The sequence below is a fragment of the Atractosteus spatula genome, chromosome 16 (assembly GCF_055471065.1).
Source record: "Atractosteus spatula isolate fAtrSpa1 chromosome 16, fAtrSpa1.hap1, whole genome shotgun sequence".
NCBI classification, from domain to species: domain Eukaryota; kingdom Metazoa; phylum Chordata; class Actinopteri; order Semionotiformes; family Lepisosteidae; genus Atractosteus; species Atractosteus spatula.
The window spans coordinates 11,003,358-11,018,405 of NC_142721.1; the positions used below are offsets into that span (position 1 = coordinate 11,003,358).

General features: G+C 34.4%; 1 protein-coding gene across 1 annotated transcript in view; it reads left to right on the forward strand.

Annotated features, from left to right (window-relative positions):
• Window positions 1-2,729: 2,729 nt before the first annotated feature.
• cstpp1 (centriolar satellite-associated tubulin polyglutamylase complex regulator 1) overlaps window positions 2,730-15,048 on the forward strand; it is a 50,198-nt gene continuing 37,879 nt past the window's right edge. The window contains exons 1-2 of the mRNA XM_088934844.1: window positions 2,730-2,872; window positions 7,608-7,710. Coding sequence (XP_088790970.1) covers window positions 2,830-2,872; window positions 7,608-7,710 — 146 coding nt within the window. The 5' untranslated portion in view covers window positions 2,730-2,829. The remainder of the gene's footprint in view (window positions 2,873-7,607; window positions 7,711-15,048) is intronic.

A 15,048-nucleotide genomic window follows, 5' to 3' on the forward strand; every position in this document is an offset into this window, starting at 1 on the left:
TTTTAATCCGGCGCACCACCACCCTTATCTAAACCTTGTCAGAAGGTTAGAAGAATAAGATGGGAATGGGCAGCAAATATTTCAAAACTTTAAGGAATACATGCCACATCCTGTTCATGTTGTTCTTGCTATTTGCTGAGGCCAACATGTTATTCAGCTGGGGTTCCTACTATTTCAGCCAGTGAGTGGGTAGTCCTGGCTACCCAGAGAGGACAATCTGTGCTCTCACTGGCACCAGGGAGAAGCAGACACAGAGATACACTTTCTGCTGCACTACAAGAATAGAAATTAGACAAACATTCTTCCTTAAAATAACGGCCTTAATCCCTCATCTTTCAGAATCAGAACAGCTTCCAGTCCTAGTGGGGGAAGAGGGGCAGGAAACTCAACAGAGCTGGGAGCACACTATGCTATCTCTCATCACAGTCTGAGGAACAGAGAGTGTCTCTTTAATGCTGCAATTCTGACCCTACCTCTAAAAAGACAGCACAAGGGATCTAATCGACAATATTGGTCAACACATGACGTTTTATAACAGAATTTTTTAACATTTGCAAACAAAACAACTACACAGCAATCCCCCTCAATGTGCTAGTAAACACTTAATAACACAATGAGGCCATTTATATACACACATTCTACTAATTACAGTGAGAATGTGACTTCTGAACCCTACGACAATAATGTAATGAATTTACTAATTAACCCAATGTGTCTATTTACAAATAATTCAATCCTTTAATGGCCTCTAGTGGCAATTAGTGGCAGAATTGTTATTGCTTTGGCAACACAGTAATTCATCTATAATGACAATAAAGCTCATTGAATTTGAATTTGTAAGCTTCTTTGAACAATGGTGTTGTGAAACTATGACACTGTATTGGTGTCCCTCTGTCCCTCTGTTTTATTTAATAACTGTTGCAGTTATTTATGTTCATATGTTGTTAATTCAGTTTAAATGGATACCAATTAGGTGTCAACATGGCAAAGTAGATCAATAAACCTTTGGGCCTGCATCGTACTTTTGTACAGTACCGTATCCAACTGGTAACACAAACACTATCTTTTAACAACAGCATTCTGTAATTACAGTACTATGTAATATGATTATCAATGGCTGCCTGGTTTACTACAGTCTGGGGTGAAAAAAAAGAGGCACATATTTGGATCTAGAAATGAATCTCAAAATTTGTGATATTCTGCTTTGAATAAGAGAGTGACGATCATACTAATTTCATGAGTACTGATGCTGGACCTTTGAAATTGCCAGTGATATCATGTCCACATGCAATACTTTCTTAAAAAAAACTGAACTGCTCTGCTTTCCAGTTCCAGTCAAAGACAGAGCCTGTCTATGTAAAACACTCAAATGAATCCCTGGGCAGTCATGCAGATCAAAATGATTTAGAGCAGGGCCAAGGGAATCTGGAAGTACTTTAGCCTTCTTATTCAATTTCCTTTCAAATTCGCAGGCTGCTGATGGTAAATAATTGTTTTCATTCAAATAATGATACTTTCATTACCCTTAATGTCTTTAACATGTCTGAGGCATATTCAGATTTGCTCAAAGTTTACTTTTCATTTAGCCTTGCTTCCGCCAAGGAATGGAGGAGTGAAGTCTAGTCTCCCTGATGGTTAAAGAAATATAACACTTGATAATCCAGTGCTTATTCTGTTGCAATAGCTGCTGTTTAAATAATGCCTCTAACATAGAATATAATGTAAGTCACAGGTGTTTGAGCATAGCTGGCTCAAAAATGCAACCTTAGGAGCTTTAAAGGAAAATGGAGAAAATAAGTAAATGTGACACATTGTTAATTAGGCACCTTCACTTTATAGATCCAATTTGACAAATCCCAGGGGCAGAGAACCACTGAGAGTCAGAACAATCGACTGTGAAAATTGACTTGCTAATTTTTTTTTTAATAACCACCACTATCTACATAACGTTTCACTTATTTGGGGGGTAGAAAAGTCTACTTCTAGATTTTTTGGTCTTCATTTTTGTATAGAAAATGAAATAGCCCATCAACTCAGTTTCAACTGAATTGTCAGTTTTTTCCTGTTGAGAGTCCCATGACTTTTGTAATCTTAAAAAAAATCTGAATTAGGTCAACGAGATTTTGTATTCATCATATTTTAAAAGTTTTTTTTAATTTTGTGTACTGTATTTATCAGACATTATACTTTCATTGTCTTACTTTGAAAGAGATTTATTCTTTAAAAGTCGCACTCCACCAGTTGTCCTCCACTAAACAATGAACCCGTTTATTCAATATTCGCTTTTCTATTAATTTTAAAAATTATAGCAACGAAGTAATTATAACAGAGTACATTTAGTTTGAAGTAAAACCAGTGTAACACGCTATAGACTATCGTTTGAAAGATACTTTTCTCAAACTATAAATATTTCGTGAAATCTTTTTTTGAACTAGTGAAATAAAACATTCTGAAAATATTTATGATGAATACACCGTTTGTATCAAATAATAGAATACTCATGTATCAAAAATATTTTAACAAATGCAAAAGATTGGTTGAACATGGCTTCAGAAAAACAGGGCTTCCACGAAGATTTTCTATTAAACTACAGAAACTCGGATTTTGTAGTTTACAGTGTTTAATCGCACATTACTGAATCCAGGAACCTTTCTGAGAGGCTGTTGTTTATCCGGGGGTTCATTTATGTGAAACACCAAGTGCTGCTTAAGCTGGTGTTATGGAAACGAACGAGTCACAGCTGAATGTGATTGATGCATTTCTGGTCTGAATAGATGACCTTATTAATATTAAATACATCAATAATTGTCTGCTGCATGAGAGATTAAAATGAATCCCGACCGCTTCAGCCTTACCGTTGATGAATATTTGGGTATGCAATTATTGTTTCTTACATTGTTGGTCTTGTCTGCTAATATTAAATTGTACGTAGAATTGTAGTAATAATTCGAGATGTGTTAATATTGCAACAATAACAGGCCTTTTTCTGCATTAACCAATACATTTTTCCTTAATCAGCGATTTGTTCTTATTATTTTTTAAGATCTGCCTACGTTGTGTAATTTGTATTTGAAGCTTGTTCCATTTTTTGTTACTCTGGTCCTAGAGGGCAGAAGAGTATGAAGAATTGAGTTCCAGATGATCTCTAAAGTTGCATATTAGTTATGCATATTAATGAAATATTAATTTCAGTTCACATATAGATTTTAGTGTTTTGTAATTTGACTTGAATCCAGGATACTTTAAACACAAAATAAATTAAATGCTTCTAGTGCACATTAATACACTGAAATCTTCTTGAAATTGCAAAAAATGTCATTGGGTCTTAGGGTCTATCAAGTTAGGCTGGAGAACTTGAAAAACAGAAATTCAATAAGACATATCCTATTATCAGCAAATGACATTGGTAACATACTTCACATGTGCAGTGATGTATTCATACCCTTTATGAAATAGGAACAAAAAATATCATACAACATATTGTGTTTCAGATTGGATAATGTGTCTTGCCTAAAAAAAGTTCTAAAAATGTTTTACTGTAGTAATAATAGCATATCTGTCATAAAAAAACTGAATTCCAGAAAGCACAAGGGTCACATTAATTCACACTTCTAAGTGTTTCTTTAAATAAAAGCCAACAAAAACAAATCTCCAATAACATTCAGCTCTCTGGAAGTGCAACAGATCCCTCTAGAACTATATAAGAGAGGCCTTTGAAGGGTTCCTGTTTCTTTGGGGTATAAAAGGAGGTAACACAGAGAAGATATTCACTAAGGAATGCATCTTCATGGTTAAAGTCAGAGAGCATTCTGGAGACTACAGACAGGAACCACAAAAAGAGGCAGGTTGAATTTCCTAAAATACATCTGAATGATAACTGGAACCAGTATTATGGTCAGATGAAAGCATAGAAAGGTTAATTTCATAATGAGAAAACACTCATGCCCATTGTGGAATATGGTGGATGTTTTACTATATTTTGGGGTTGTTTTTGCATCTCTGGATCCTGGAGCCCCTGTTAAGATCATGAACTCCAATATTTACCTGGACATTGTAGTCAGACTCCTGTTTTTTTCTGCAAAATAAACATTGGCTGAAAATAGACCTTCCAGCATGACATTGATCAAAGCATACATCCAAATTGACTAAAAATTGGCCATCTATATGTCCGTACCTCAATATAATCAAACATTTTTGGTTAGAATTTAAGTAACTCACAAAAGAAAACTGGAAAACTGTGGAGGTACAGTATGACTAAAAGTCACGTCTCAGAAGTCAGTCAGTGTATTCCCAGTCAGAGGAGGATGTACAAAACACTAACTATGCAGTTGTAATTAAATGTGACCTTTGTGTATAAATAAATGGCTAAACATGATCATACTTGAGGATTCCTGAAGGTTACCTCAGTGATCTTATTTGCTGTGACTCACCATGATGGCTAGACAGGGATCAAACCCTGTTCCTTTGCCTTATTACGAGTGTATTATAAGAGTCTATCAAGTTATATATAAATGTATAAATCCATTACAATATATGTGCTATGTAAGGTTTTGTTTTGTGACATCCCTACCTAGGTGAGAGTCAGTGTATTGTCCAGTTATTCAACCTGATCTCTTTCAAAGTGACTGATTGCTTTCTCACTATCAAACAACTGTTTGCCCTTGCTACGCCCTCAAGGGAAGGGATTAAGGTTTCTCTTGCCAGTTTTATAAAAAGGTAAAAGCTTATAAAACACAAAACCCTTAAGGCTATAGCATCTGCTGCCAAACACTAAGAATCAAATCCTTTTAAGGTAGCTGAGAAAAAAGTTGAAAATGTATTTTTAGTATCTGTTTAAACTCGTGCTCTGGTACGTAAATACCTATGGAAAGGACAATCTGTGAAGATATCAAATGAATTGTGGTGATTTAAAGTCCATTTTTTAATAGGTTATTAATGTTTTAAGGAATGATGTGATGCACTGTATATGATGTTATTACAGTAATTAAAATATTAGGCAAAAATCAACAGACGTGTAGCACTGAAGGATGATTTATGTGACTGGTAAATGTATTCTGCATCTACTTATGGACAGACAACTTTCCTAGTGTCTGCCAACAGCACAATTGGAAAGTATCAAGCATTTCACCCCTAAGCTAAGTGTGGAAAGATTTATTGAATCAGTAGCTCAGCTTTAACCTGATTCTTAACTCTTGTTACTGTAGCAGCAAGTGCTGTTTTGCATCTTTCATACAACAATGTTTTGACCCTTCTGAAAAGATTTCTGAAGTTATTTCTTTTACTGTGTGTGGTTATTGAACAAACTTTGTATTTGTTTTTACTGTAGTTGTCTTCTCAGATTGACTGGTTTGCAGCACAGCAGAGATTTTTCTCTTTGCCCTTGGAGAAGGAACCACCCCCACTTATTATTTTCTTATTTTTATTTTTACACACAAATATAAAATAAGTGAAAACCTCTGTGTGTACTTATCAGTCTAATAGAACAAAATTATTAAAAGAGTGGACTGATTTTTCATTGAATATATTTGCAGTTTAGTAGGCAGTATACCCACAGTTTGTCCACCAGGGAAAAACACTGTGTTTTTGCAGTTATCTTCCTGGATTGCTAACATTTGTGTCTGGCCCCAAGGAAGACCTGGGAGTTGTACAGCTTATTGTCAGTATTATCATAACATTTTGAGGAGTAATATATGAATTCTGACTATATCATTGTTATCATTGGTTATGTGGAGCCAACTTTTATTTATACTTTTAAAATTGTATTGTAATTTAATTTCATTTTCCTTATATTGATACAGCATTTCACATGGAAATACAGCACTGTAAGCATCATACAGTACCTACCAACATAATTACTTTGTCTCCACCCTGGAGTTATGTAGTTCATTGCCTCTCTGGTGACAGAACTTAAAAGCTTCTTCTCCACACATGTTAAATCAAAAGGGGTCATATTACTGCAAGTTAAATGCACTACTAGTTCCAGTGAAAGTTCAGCTCGTGGATGATTATTTCTAAAGTTTATCAGCCTGCGGAGCAGAGCAAAATGTGAAGACAAATGGGCCCGTGTCCCTTTCGTACACCAGGTCAGGTCAAGATAATGTTTGCTTACTCGTGTTAAAAAAAAATAGAATGAAACATTGAAGGAAAGTACAAAATAGAACATCGGGATCTTCCTCACTCCCACTGCATGTTCTTAACCAAACAAACCCGCAATACAGCTTCAGCAAAGTGGGTTAATGGACAGGAAGCAACACTATACTGTGGATTATTTATGAATGTTAGGACCCTTTGTTATTGTAGCTTAAAGCTTGTAATGTGAGAGGCTTTTGTGCAGAATATATCAAAACTGTAAGGGAAAGGAGAAAGGGCCAGATGTGGTCTTTTTAACCTGGAGACACCAATATTTGTACAGTTTTATATGTTGATTTAGAGGTACGAGCTTGTGATACGTGGTTGTGTGTGGTCTTTAAACATACATTGTCTTGCTTAAAATAGGAGAAGTAACCACGTCTTTAGACTGAAAAGGGTTGATGAATTTAAGCTTTTTTTTAACAAGTCAGTTTTATCTTTTTATCTTGGAATCCAAAGGTAATCTGTAACATTGTTTTCATAATTGGTTGATCTTGGGAAAAAAACATAAAAAACAGTAAATATTTTTGTTTATTTTCATACCTCTGGCATGTTTAATAGTATTTCATCTTCCATTTGTTTGCACTACTTATGATTAGGTACCGTTTTTCAGTTAAAAATGATTCACATCATGTTTATTGAAAACACAATGTGAAGGTTTGTGTTCTTCCAGTATTTTTAGCAGTCCTGGCGTAATATTGTTCACTGCCTTTATGTTGAACATAAAGGTTTCTGCAGACAGTTAATCCAAACAAGTAGTATTACTATGATATGGTCATTTCATAGCTGCAAGGTAACAGCATGTGTGCACAGTTTTAGTACAACTCTCTCGCTGTTGATGCTGTATGTAATTATACACATTATTTTTGTGTGTTATGCATTACCTGTAAAAGCCTGTTTAAGTATAAACTGTCATTGTTAAGCCATGCCCTCAGGGATGCAGGTGTATTTTGCTTTCACCCATGACTGACTGTAGATTTTCAGTCTTGTGACAACATTGTTTCAGTGTTGCAAACATTAAATCAATTTTCTTCAACCTAACATACATTTTATAGGCATACCTTCTATTTATAGTTTCCTTGTTCTAGATTGCCTCTAGATCAAAATAGCACGTCAAACCTATTACTATCTGTGATGTATATGGAAAGGCAGGTTATTCCTTTGTTGAAGTCAAAGAGCTGCTAATTGTTGTTCAGTACAAGTTATTGCTGAACCCTCATTGATTAGATTGCATTTATTAATAAGATATTTGGCATTTTACAGTACAGACTTTCAATTCTTTTCTTTCTGGTAATTATTCAATTATTCATTTCACCACAGATTGAACAAACCATGAAGAGGGTTTCATGAAAGATATTGTCCTGGAAGAGTGAGCTTGCAATTAAATACCCATAGTGATTCCTTTGTTGCTGTTGTTTTTTGTTCTTTTCTTTTTACATGCATGATACCAAAAACACTAATGTGTTTGTGTCTTTCAGCTCAGAAGAATGTTCTCTTTTACCTTGAAGATTCTGCAAACCAGCTGCTGGAGCACAAAGAAGAGTATATCCAATTTGGAATCGTCAGATATTTTGCAGAATAGTAAGTCTGATCATGAAGGGCATCATCTTGATTTGCATATATTTGACTGATATTAAGAGTTAATAAGTTAATTATAAAAGTTCTTATCTTAGCTTTTAGCTCTTAGTGTCATGCCAAAAAAAGGTAAAAGGGTGGGAATTTTGAAATGGGCTGATCTTTCTAAATAGGTGCTGTTAGCAATTGAGTAATTAAGTGGGAAAGAACAAAAATTAATTAAGGTAGATAGATCTTTCTTGAGGAGCACAAACAGTAAGCCAAAGGGACTGAAAAAGAATGAAGACCACTCACATAAAATTAAGTAGACTCTTGAGTAAATGGTGCTTACTGTCCCTTTAAAATTTGCTGCAGTTTCTTTAGTGTTTCTTGTGCTTTGGGCTAAGTCGGTTTGGAAGCTTTCTTTTTTTATATTGAGTCAAATGGTAGGATTTCAAGAAAGTGCAAAGCTTGTTCCCTTTAAAATGAATGCATCCCTTGTGTGTTTGAGAATAGGATCTCAACATATTAATTTGAAAACTGCCTCAGATCTATTTCTGATTCTGCAAAAGACAGGATGGTGTATAAATAAATGTATACAGCATGCTTAGTATGTTTTAGGACATGTGGCTCATTAACACGTGTATTTATTTTAGTGAATCACTCTGTCTTTTCTAACAAGATAATGTGTTCATTAAAATGTTTTGTCTTATCCTGGAATTTAATCACATGGAAAAAAATCACAAATCAAAACAGTAATTAAATAGTATTGTTTTACTTCGTAGCATTAGAGCCATTTGGCTCCACGGGTTCTAAAAATATGATGAAAGAGTAAGATAAATAATATAGCAAGAATCATGCTGAACAATTTGTGGTTTTCTGGATATAGAAAGTGTTAGAAAATTGATGTTCATGTTTTCACTAGTCAGGTTAACAGGCATTGTGGTGAGATGTGATTTGTGCAATGTGTAACCATCTGTTTGTTATTAAACTATTCATATTCTCAGTGGAGAGAGTTTTTGATAGATCAGCTTGCTGGAAGGAAATGAAAGAGGCTCATTAATGAGCTGCCTTGAATGTGATGTGGCTTCAGCCTCCTTGGGTTTCTATGGTCAGTCAACTGTAAAACCATAAGGACATGGGATTTGGTGGGTCATAAAATGTTTATGTCTGTGGAGGAGATAATAAAATTAACAGTGCTTTTCAAAACAACCTGCCTGTAGTCTCCGGCCTATGTTTAAATTTAAAATTAATTTGAGATTTAAAATGTTTAAGAAACACAGAGACCTAAAACGTTAGTCTTAGTCATATTACTTTTCTTATTTTTCAGATTAAGTAAGAAATACTAGGAAATGGAAAATACTTTTTTACTTAGTAGTCTTTTACTACTCAAAATATGTTTAGTAAAAAATATCAATACATGTGCCTAGATACCTATAATGTTCTTTTTTAGAACACTGAAGGACAATTCAGCTAGTGAAGTTAAAATAACTACAGTGTATCTTAACATATTTCTTTTTATTTATAGAACATTCCTGTGTGTTCATCACGGCCAAGTGACAATACATACTGTAAGCCCTTTGATGTGAAGTTCTAAATTGGCATGTCTATATGGATCTCAACAGAATCCTTTTAATTCAGAAAGTTGAGGTGCAGATCATCACTGCATAATTGTTTATCTGATGATTGGTTTTGGCTGTAACCTGGCAAAGTGGTTTTGGTTTTACTTGAAACTCAGCCTCAGTCACCCATAATATAAAGTTTAAGCAGGAACCTACTGAAAGCCTTCTATTCCATCTCAGGTGATGAAAAACAGCACCTTATAGATATGAAACAAAAATAGTGATCTGAGATTAATGTGATGGTTACTTTATAGGATTTTTTCATTTGTTTCATTTATATGCAGTCTTTTAAATGATTTATAACGCATATAGGAGTGTTAATTCCAGTATCCTGGCCAGATTTCACCTTCTCCCTTACCAAGTACCTGTCCTTTACCCTTTCCTCCTAATAATCCCCCTCTATGAATTGGCTTCATAACTCTGTTCTCTTCCCCACTGATAGCTGATGTGTGGTGGGCATATTGGCACAGTTTGGCTGGTGGTGGGTGAAGGGAGTCCCTACTATCTCTGCTTTAAGTGGGGTGTTCAGAAAACTATTTCAGTAGTTATTGTATATATTTAATAGTTATTTATTCTATTAAGACAGCTTTACTTCTATATGTATGTTGCTAATTCTTGTTCTTTTAGAGCTAATATTCTAGGCTTTGCTACTGTACGTTTAAAAGTAAGGTAGCAACTTCACAAGAAGTGGCAACTTTACTATAAAGTTGAAATGTTCTACTTCCTCTGTAATGATAGCACACAATGTAGTATTTAATTGGCTTCCAAGAAATTCAGATGTACACTTAACTGACACAAAAGATTGTGATTGAACAAAGTCAATATTGTGTTTGCAGCCTTTATCCAGAAGAATAGGATTCTGTTCAGTTAGGTCTTCTACGTCTACTACTTTTCAGAGTTTCATCCAGGATAGGTATCAAAATCATGATTCCTTACCTTAAAATAATCGGTGACTGAAACAATGTAAATATCTTTTAAAAATTACCGTTATACTAACTGCAGAGTTCTGGAACAATATATAATTACCTCTCCTGTGTATAGTTTAATGCTGCATAGACACATTTATAAGAGTTACATCCATTTTCAGGACCAGAAGCATAGTAGAAGCATAGCACAGGTGGAGTTGATGGAATGTCTGTCATTTTATTTCCCTCTCCTGTTTTTACCTGTTTTTTTCCCTTTGAGATTTCCAGCAACACCTAATAATAACATTGTTTGACAGTACTAAAATTGTCCTGTAGTTATAAGTTTTGAGAGCTGTGGGAAGAAGCCTGCAGTGAAATAATTTGATTGATTCCTGCTGGTATGGTCATGTACCTATAAAAAACTGACCCACTAAATTATCAACCTCAGATTAAAATGTTTTCAGCATTCTTTGACATACAAACAATGCAGTCAATTTGTGATACAATAATTAATTTATCACCAAAAGTTTATTTTAAATGCCCAAAAATACAATGCAGGCGAAGGAAATATGTTTCTGCCCAGCCCACAGACACCTCCAGCAACGACGGTAGTACGCCCCTCTATCTGTAACAGAAGAAGTCCAAATTAAATTTCTTGATTATATGAGTAAGATATTCCTTCACTCTTTGTGACCTTTCCTTTACACTGACATTTATGAATATTTCTGAATTCTGTCTCTTTATAAATTGCATAATGCAATTTCAGAAGTCGCAAATTCACAAAAAAAATAAATCCATATTTTAGGGTGGGAAACAGTTTGTGTCAAGATTAGCATTTCATTTTCAGCTGTTGTAGAGGGTGAATCTGAGCTGTATATCTCTCACCCTCACCCTAATTTAAATGATGGAGCTGTCAGTCATTTGACATACAAATAAAAGGAACAGCACTGGTATTGTCATTTTAAATGATGTCCCCGTGTGCTCACTTCTCACAATGCCATTTTGTTGTCAGCCTCTATAATGTCTATTTTTAGATGAGTGTAATAGGCTACTGCAAAAGCTTAGTCACTTATGGTATACCAGTGGATCTATACATGTAATCTAAAACAGAATAGTGTAAACCTATAATCAAAATATAATAATAATAATAATAATAATAATAATAATAATAATAATAAAATAAAGGATGAATGTGCCATCAAGAAAATCATTGGTAGACTTGACAGTAGTTGACACTCCATGTCCAGCAGTCTAACCAACGCTTTAAAGCAAATATAAAATACATGCACATATGACACAAAAAGTAATAAGATGAATGCAGTTATTTCCAACAATATTAGTCTTGTTCTCTTTAGTTTATATTTCACTCTTCATCACAGCACAGGCATCCAATTCATTTTTCTTAATACACTTATTAATCGGTTAAGTCAATTGAGAACAGATTCTTATTCTCAATGATAACTTGAAAGTATGCGTTCATACAACAGGGCATTTGTTAGATGTACGTTGCTCTAGGGTGCAACAACAGTGTCCTATCTGGGAAACAACGATTATTTTGTTGAGTTCATAGCCCCTAATCACTACTCCACACTGCTGCATATAAAGTTTTAAGTTGGTGGATATAGTAGCATGTAATTTTCTAGTGTTTTTTTTTCATTTTTTCTGGCAATATTTAGTGACAAAGTAAAACCACCAGCCAGGTGGTTAAAATTTGTAATACCACCCTTTTGTGTTTTTAATGCCTCTGTTTTGGATGAGGTTATAGAAGGGATTTTATTTTCCTTGGCAGAATCCTTTGTAGAGCACATGCAGTGTGTAAAAGGCTTTGTGTTACATTATGATAAGCCACCATGCTGAGATCTCAAAGTAATGCTCTGGCTGCGGCCCATCAGTCTCATTCAGTCTTCTTTTAAAAATTGGTTTATTTCTTAAAGCAGAAAGAGTTTGGGGCAGCTTATGTTTCACAACCCACGTGTACCAGAATTGTTATTTCAGGGGTTTTTTTAAGGCTGAGGTTTTTTTAACGATGTGGTGATGAGCAAAGGAAAGGGCAGGATCTACAATGATGGGCAAGAAGATCTGAGGTAGTCTAACTGGCACTTCAGAATAGCTAAGAAAAAATAGGAGGGAAGAAGTAATGGAAAAGAAAGGTAGAGACCTATATACTATAGAGGAAGGAAGAGCAGGCATGAATTATGGTGAAAAGGGATTGTTCAAGGCAGTGATGACTCGGTGAAGTCCTGGAGTTTTCATACCACTCTCATGGAAGTCAGTGGTCAACTCCAGAGTTCAAGTTTATTTGGCTAATATTCTGTTTTACCTATCTAGTTAGAACTAGAAAACTGCAGATGTCAATGGGCATTGCCAGTTTGAGGGAAGAAAATGATTTAACAAGATTTATTTACAAGGGTTATGAGAGTTAGTACCTTGGCCCTGTTGCTGAATACTCTTTTTCTTTGAAGAAATAGCTGGATGACACCTGTGGATTTGTTCTTATGTTCTTAAGATGAATGAAATGCCCACACTAGGAGAGGAAGGGAAGGGGGGAGGGCATTCATATTAGCAGGTGACGGGATGAATGTGCAGTAATGTGAATTTTAATATTCTGTGTGATACTGTGTTCATGGGGAATGTGTAAGTATTGAATATGCTATTACAGAGGATAGCAGGCTACAGATTTTATGAATAGACCTCAGAAATGTGGTAAGTAAAAAATGACCAAGAATAAAAGATAATACTTGTATATATGTTTTATAACCTTTCACCTTAAAAGTGATGAGTACTTAGAAGGTTTCTGACATTTGTTTGTTAGGAGACAGTTGAATGCTCTCAGATTCCAAATATTTGCAATTAGTTTTTAACTCGGGAACATCACTTTTTATTTATACGCGTTGCACGATGTGCAACGACAGAAAGTCCCAGGATGTGTTTAGGCCTAGGTGTAGGAGTACAGTATGTGCTTTCCAAGGCCTTGCATTTTTTTTTTCCATTTAAACACACTCACAAGTCACAAACACCTAATTATACTGTTGATAGAATATTTGCCAAATTATGCCGCCTTTCCAGAATGTATCAGACTAAATGTCCATGCAAATATATAAGTTATAAAGTAACTAATTCAGAGAAAATTTCTACTGTCAAAAAATGCCCTTTGTGATCCTTATTACATTAAGGATGAGGAATCTGTGCTTTGGTCTTTAAAAAGAATCACTGAGGAAAGTATTTTATTATTACAGTCAGAGTTTAAACATTAAGTGTCAAAGATATGCCTCTGTTTTTGTTGTTTTTTAAGAGCAACAATGTGAACTTCCAGTACCCCAAATAAATATATGCTTTTTAAATGTCAATGGAGGCTTTCATTGTTTCTCATTTTCATTTTTTTGCACTCTATAAAGGCCAATCCTCAGATTCCAAGGTAAGCAACTGCTGCTTTTATAAGATATTATCAATCTACAGATGTGCAAACTTGGGATTTGTATGATGAATAAAAACAAAAAAGCAAGACATATTTAAACAAAGACAAATATTCACTGTTAATGATTCCATAAGAAAGAGAAATATGTGTGGGAACTGAGGTCACTGCAGGTGTGCTTAATATGTTGAACTTGAAAAGCAACAGGGTGACAATACAACCCAGTGAGATCAAACTGGCCTTGCAGCTCTTTTTAACAAAAGAAAATGCTCAAAAATGTTTGTTGACTTAGCTGGGCCCCCAAGCATTTGCACATGGACGTGTGCTTTTTGTGTTGTCTTTGAAGAATTTATGTTTTTTGCCATAGGTACATTGAAAAGAAAATAATATTAAAAGGAAAACATATTAGTATTCCTTAAGAAGTCCTTTTTAAGAAGAAAAAAAAGAAGGTGACAGATACCTGACCTAGTCGATGACGCAGATATCATCATAAATGATAAACTAGATATGAAAAATTCCTGATGAAAAGGTTTTTGTTATAGAGCATTGATAATTTAGTTTGGTAACTTGATAGTGGTCCCTCAGGCGAGTGCTACATGAACTCATGCACTTTTTAAGAAAATATTTAGTTAAACCGAAAACTGATTGCACATTTCAATGTAATTCACCTTGAAATAACAGAATAACTTATTCTTTCTGTCTGTCATCACATTCATAACAAACGTATAGGAGAATCATCTTTTGTGTTTTTGGTCTTCTTTTATATCAACTCAGTTTTCTTTTACGTGGATGTATAAATATTTTGAAAATGTGACTATCAACTGGCTCTGATTCTTTCACAAAACTGTTAGAAAGCAAAACCATATAAACTCATACTGTATATTATAAGTATATAAATATTTGTGCTTATATTCCCCTCCACATATACAGTAAAATTAGCATAGTAAGAAGCCACAGATCGCTGTTTTAACCTTATAAAAGTGAACATATTACATAGTCAGCTCATGAAATGGATTTATATGTATGTTGCTCATTTCTCGAGGAGAAAGCAGAAATAGCTCTAAATTATGGGATTGTGAATTTTAAATAGACCTGACCATTTCACAATGCTAGGACCAAACGTAGAACAATACTGAATTAAATTGTAGAATGAACTTAGAACTTTAAAAATCCAGTATTGCACAATGTCTGTTATTACACATTTCCTTTCTATTTTAAACTGTCTGAAGACATTTATACTGAAGATGTCGTTGGAATATATTCCAACAACATATTTGAAACATAAATTATTAATTTGTTTGTTTGCCATAAATACTATTCAGAAGTCTACAGTCATACTGTTCATGCATTATTTATGATATATCAATGAAGATGGTAAAAATAAAAGCCCTTCTTCTTTTGAATTACATCACAACATGAATGTGTG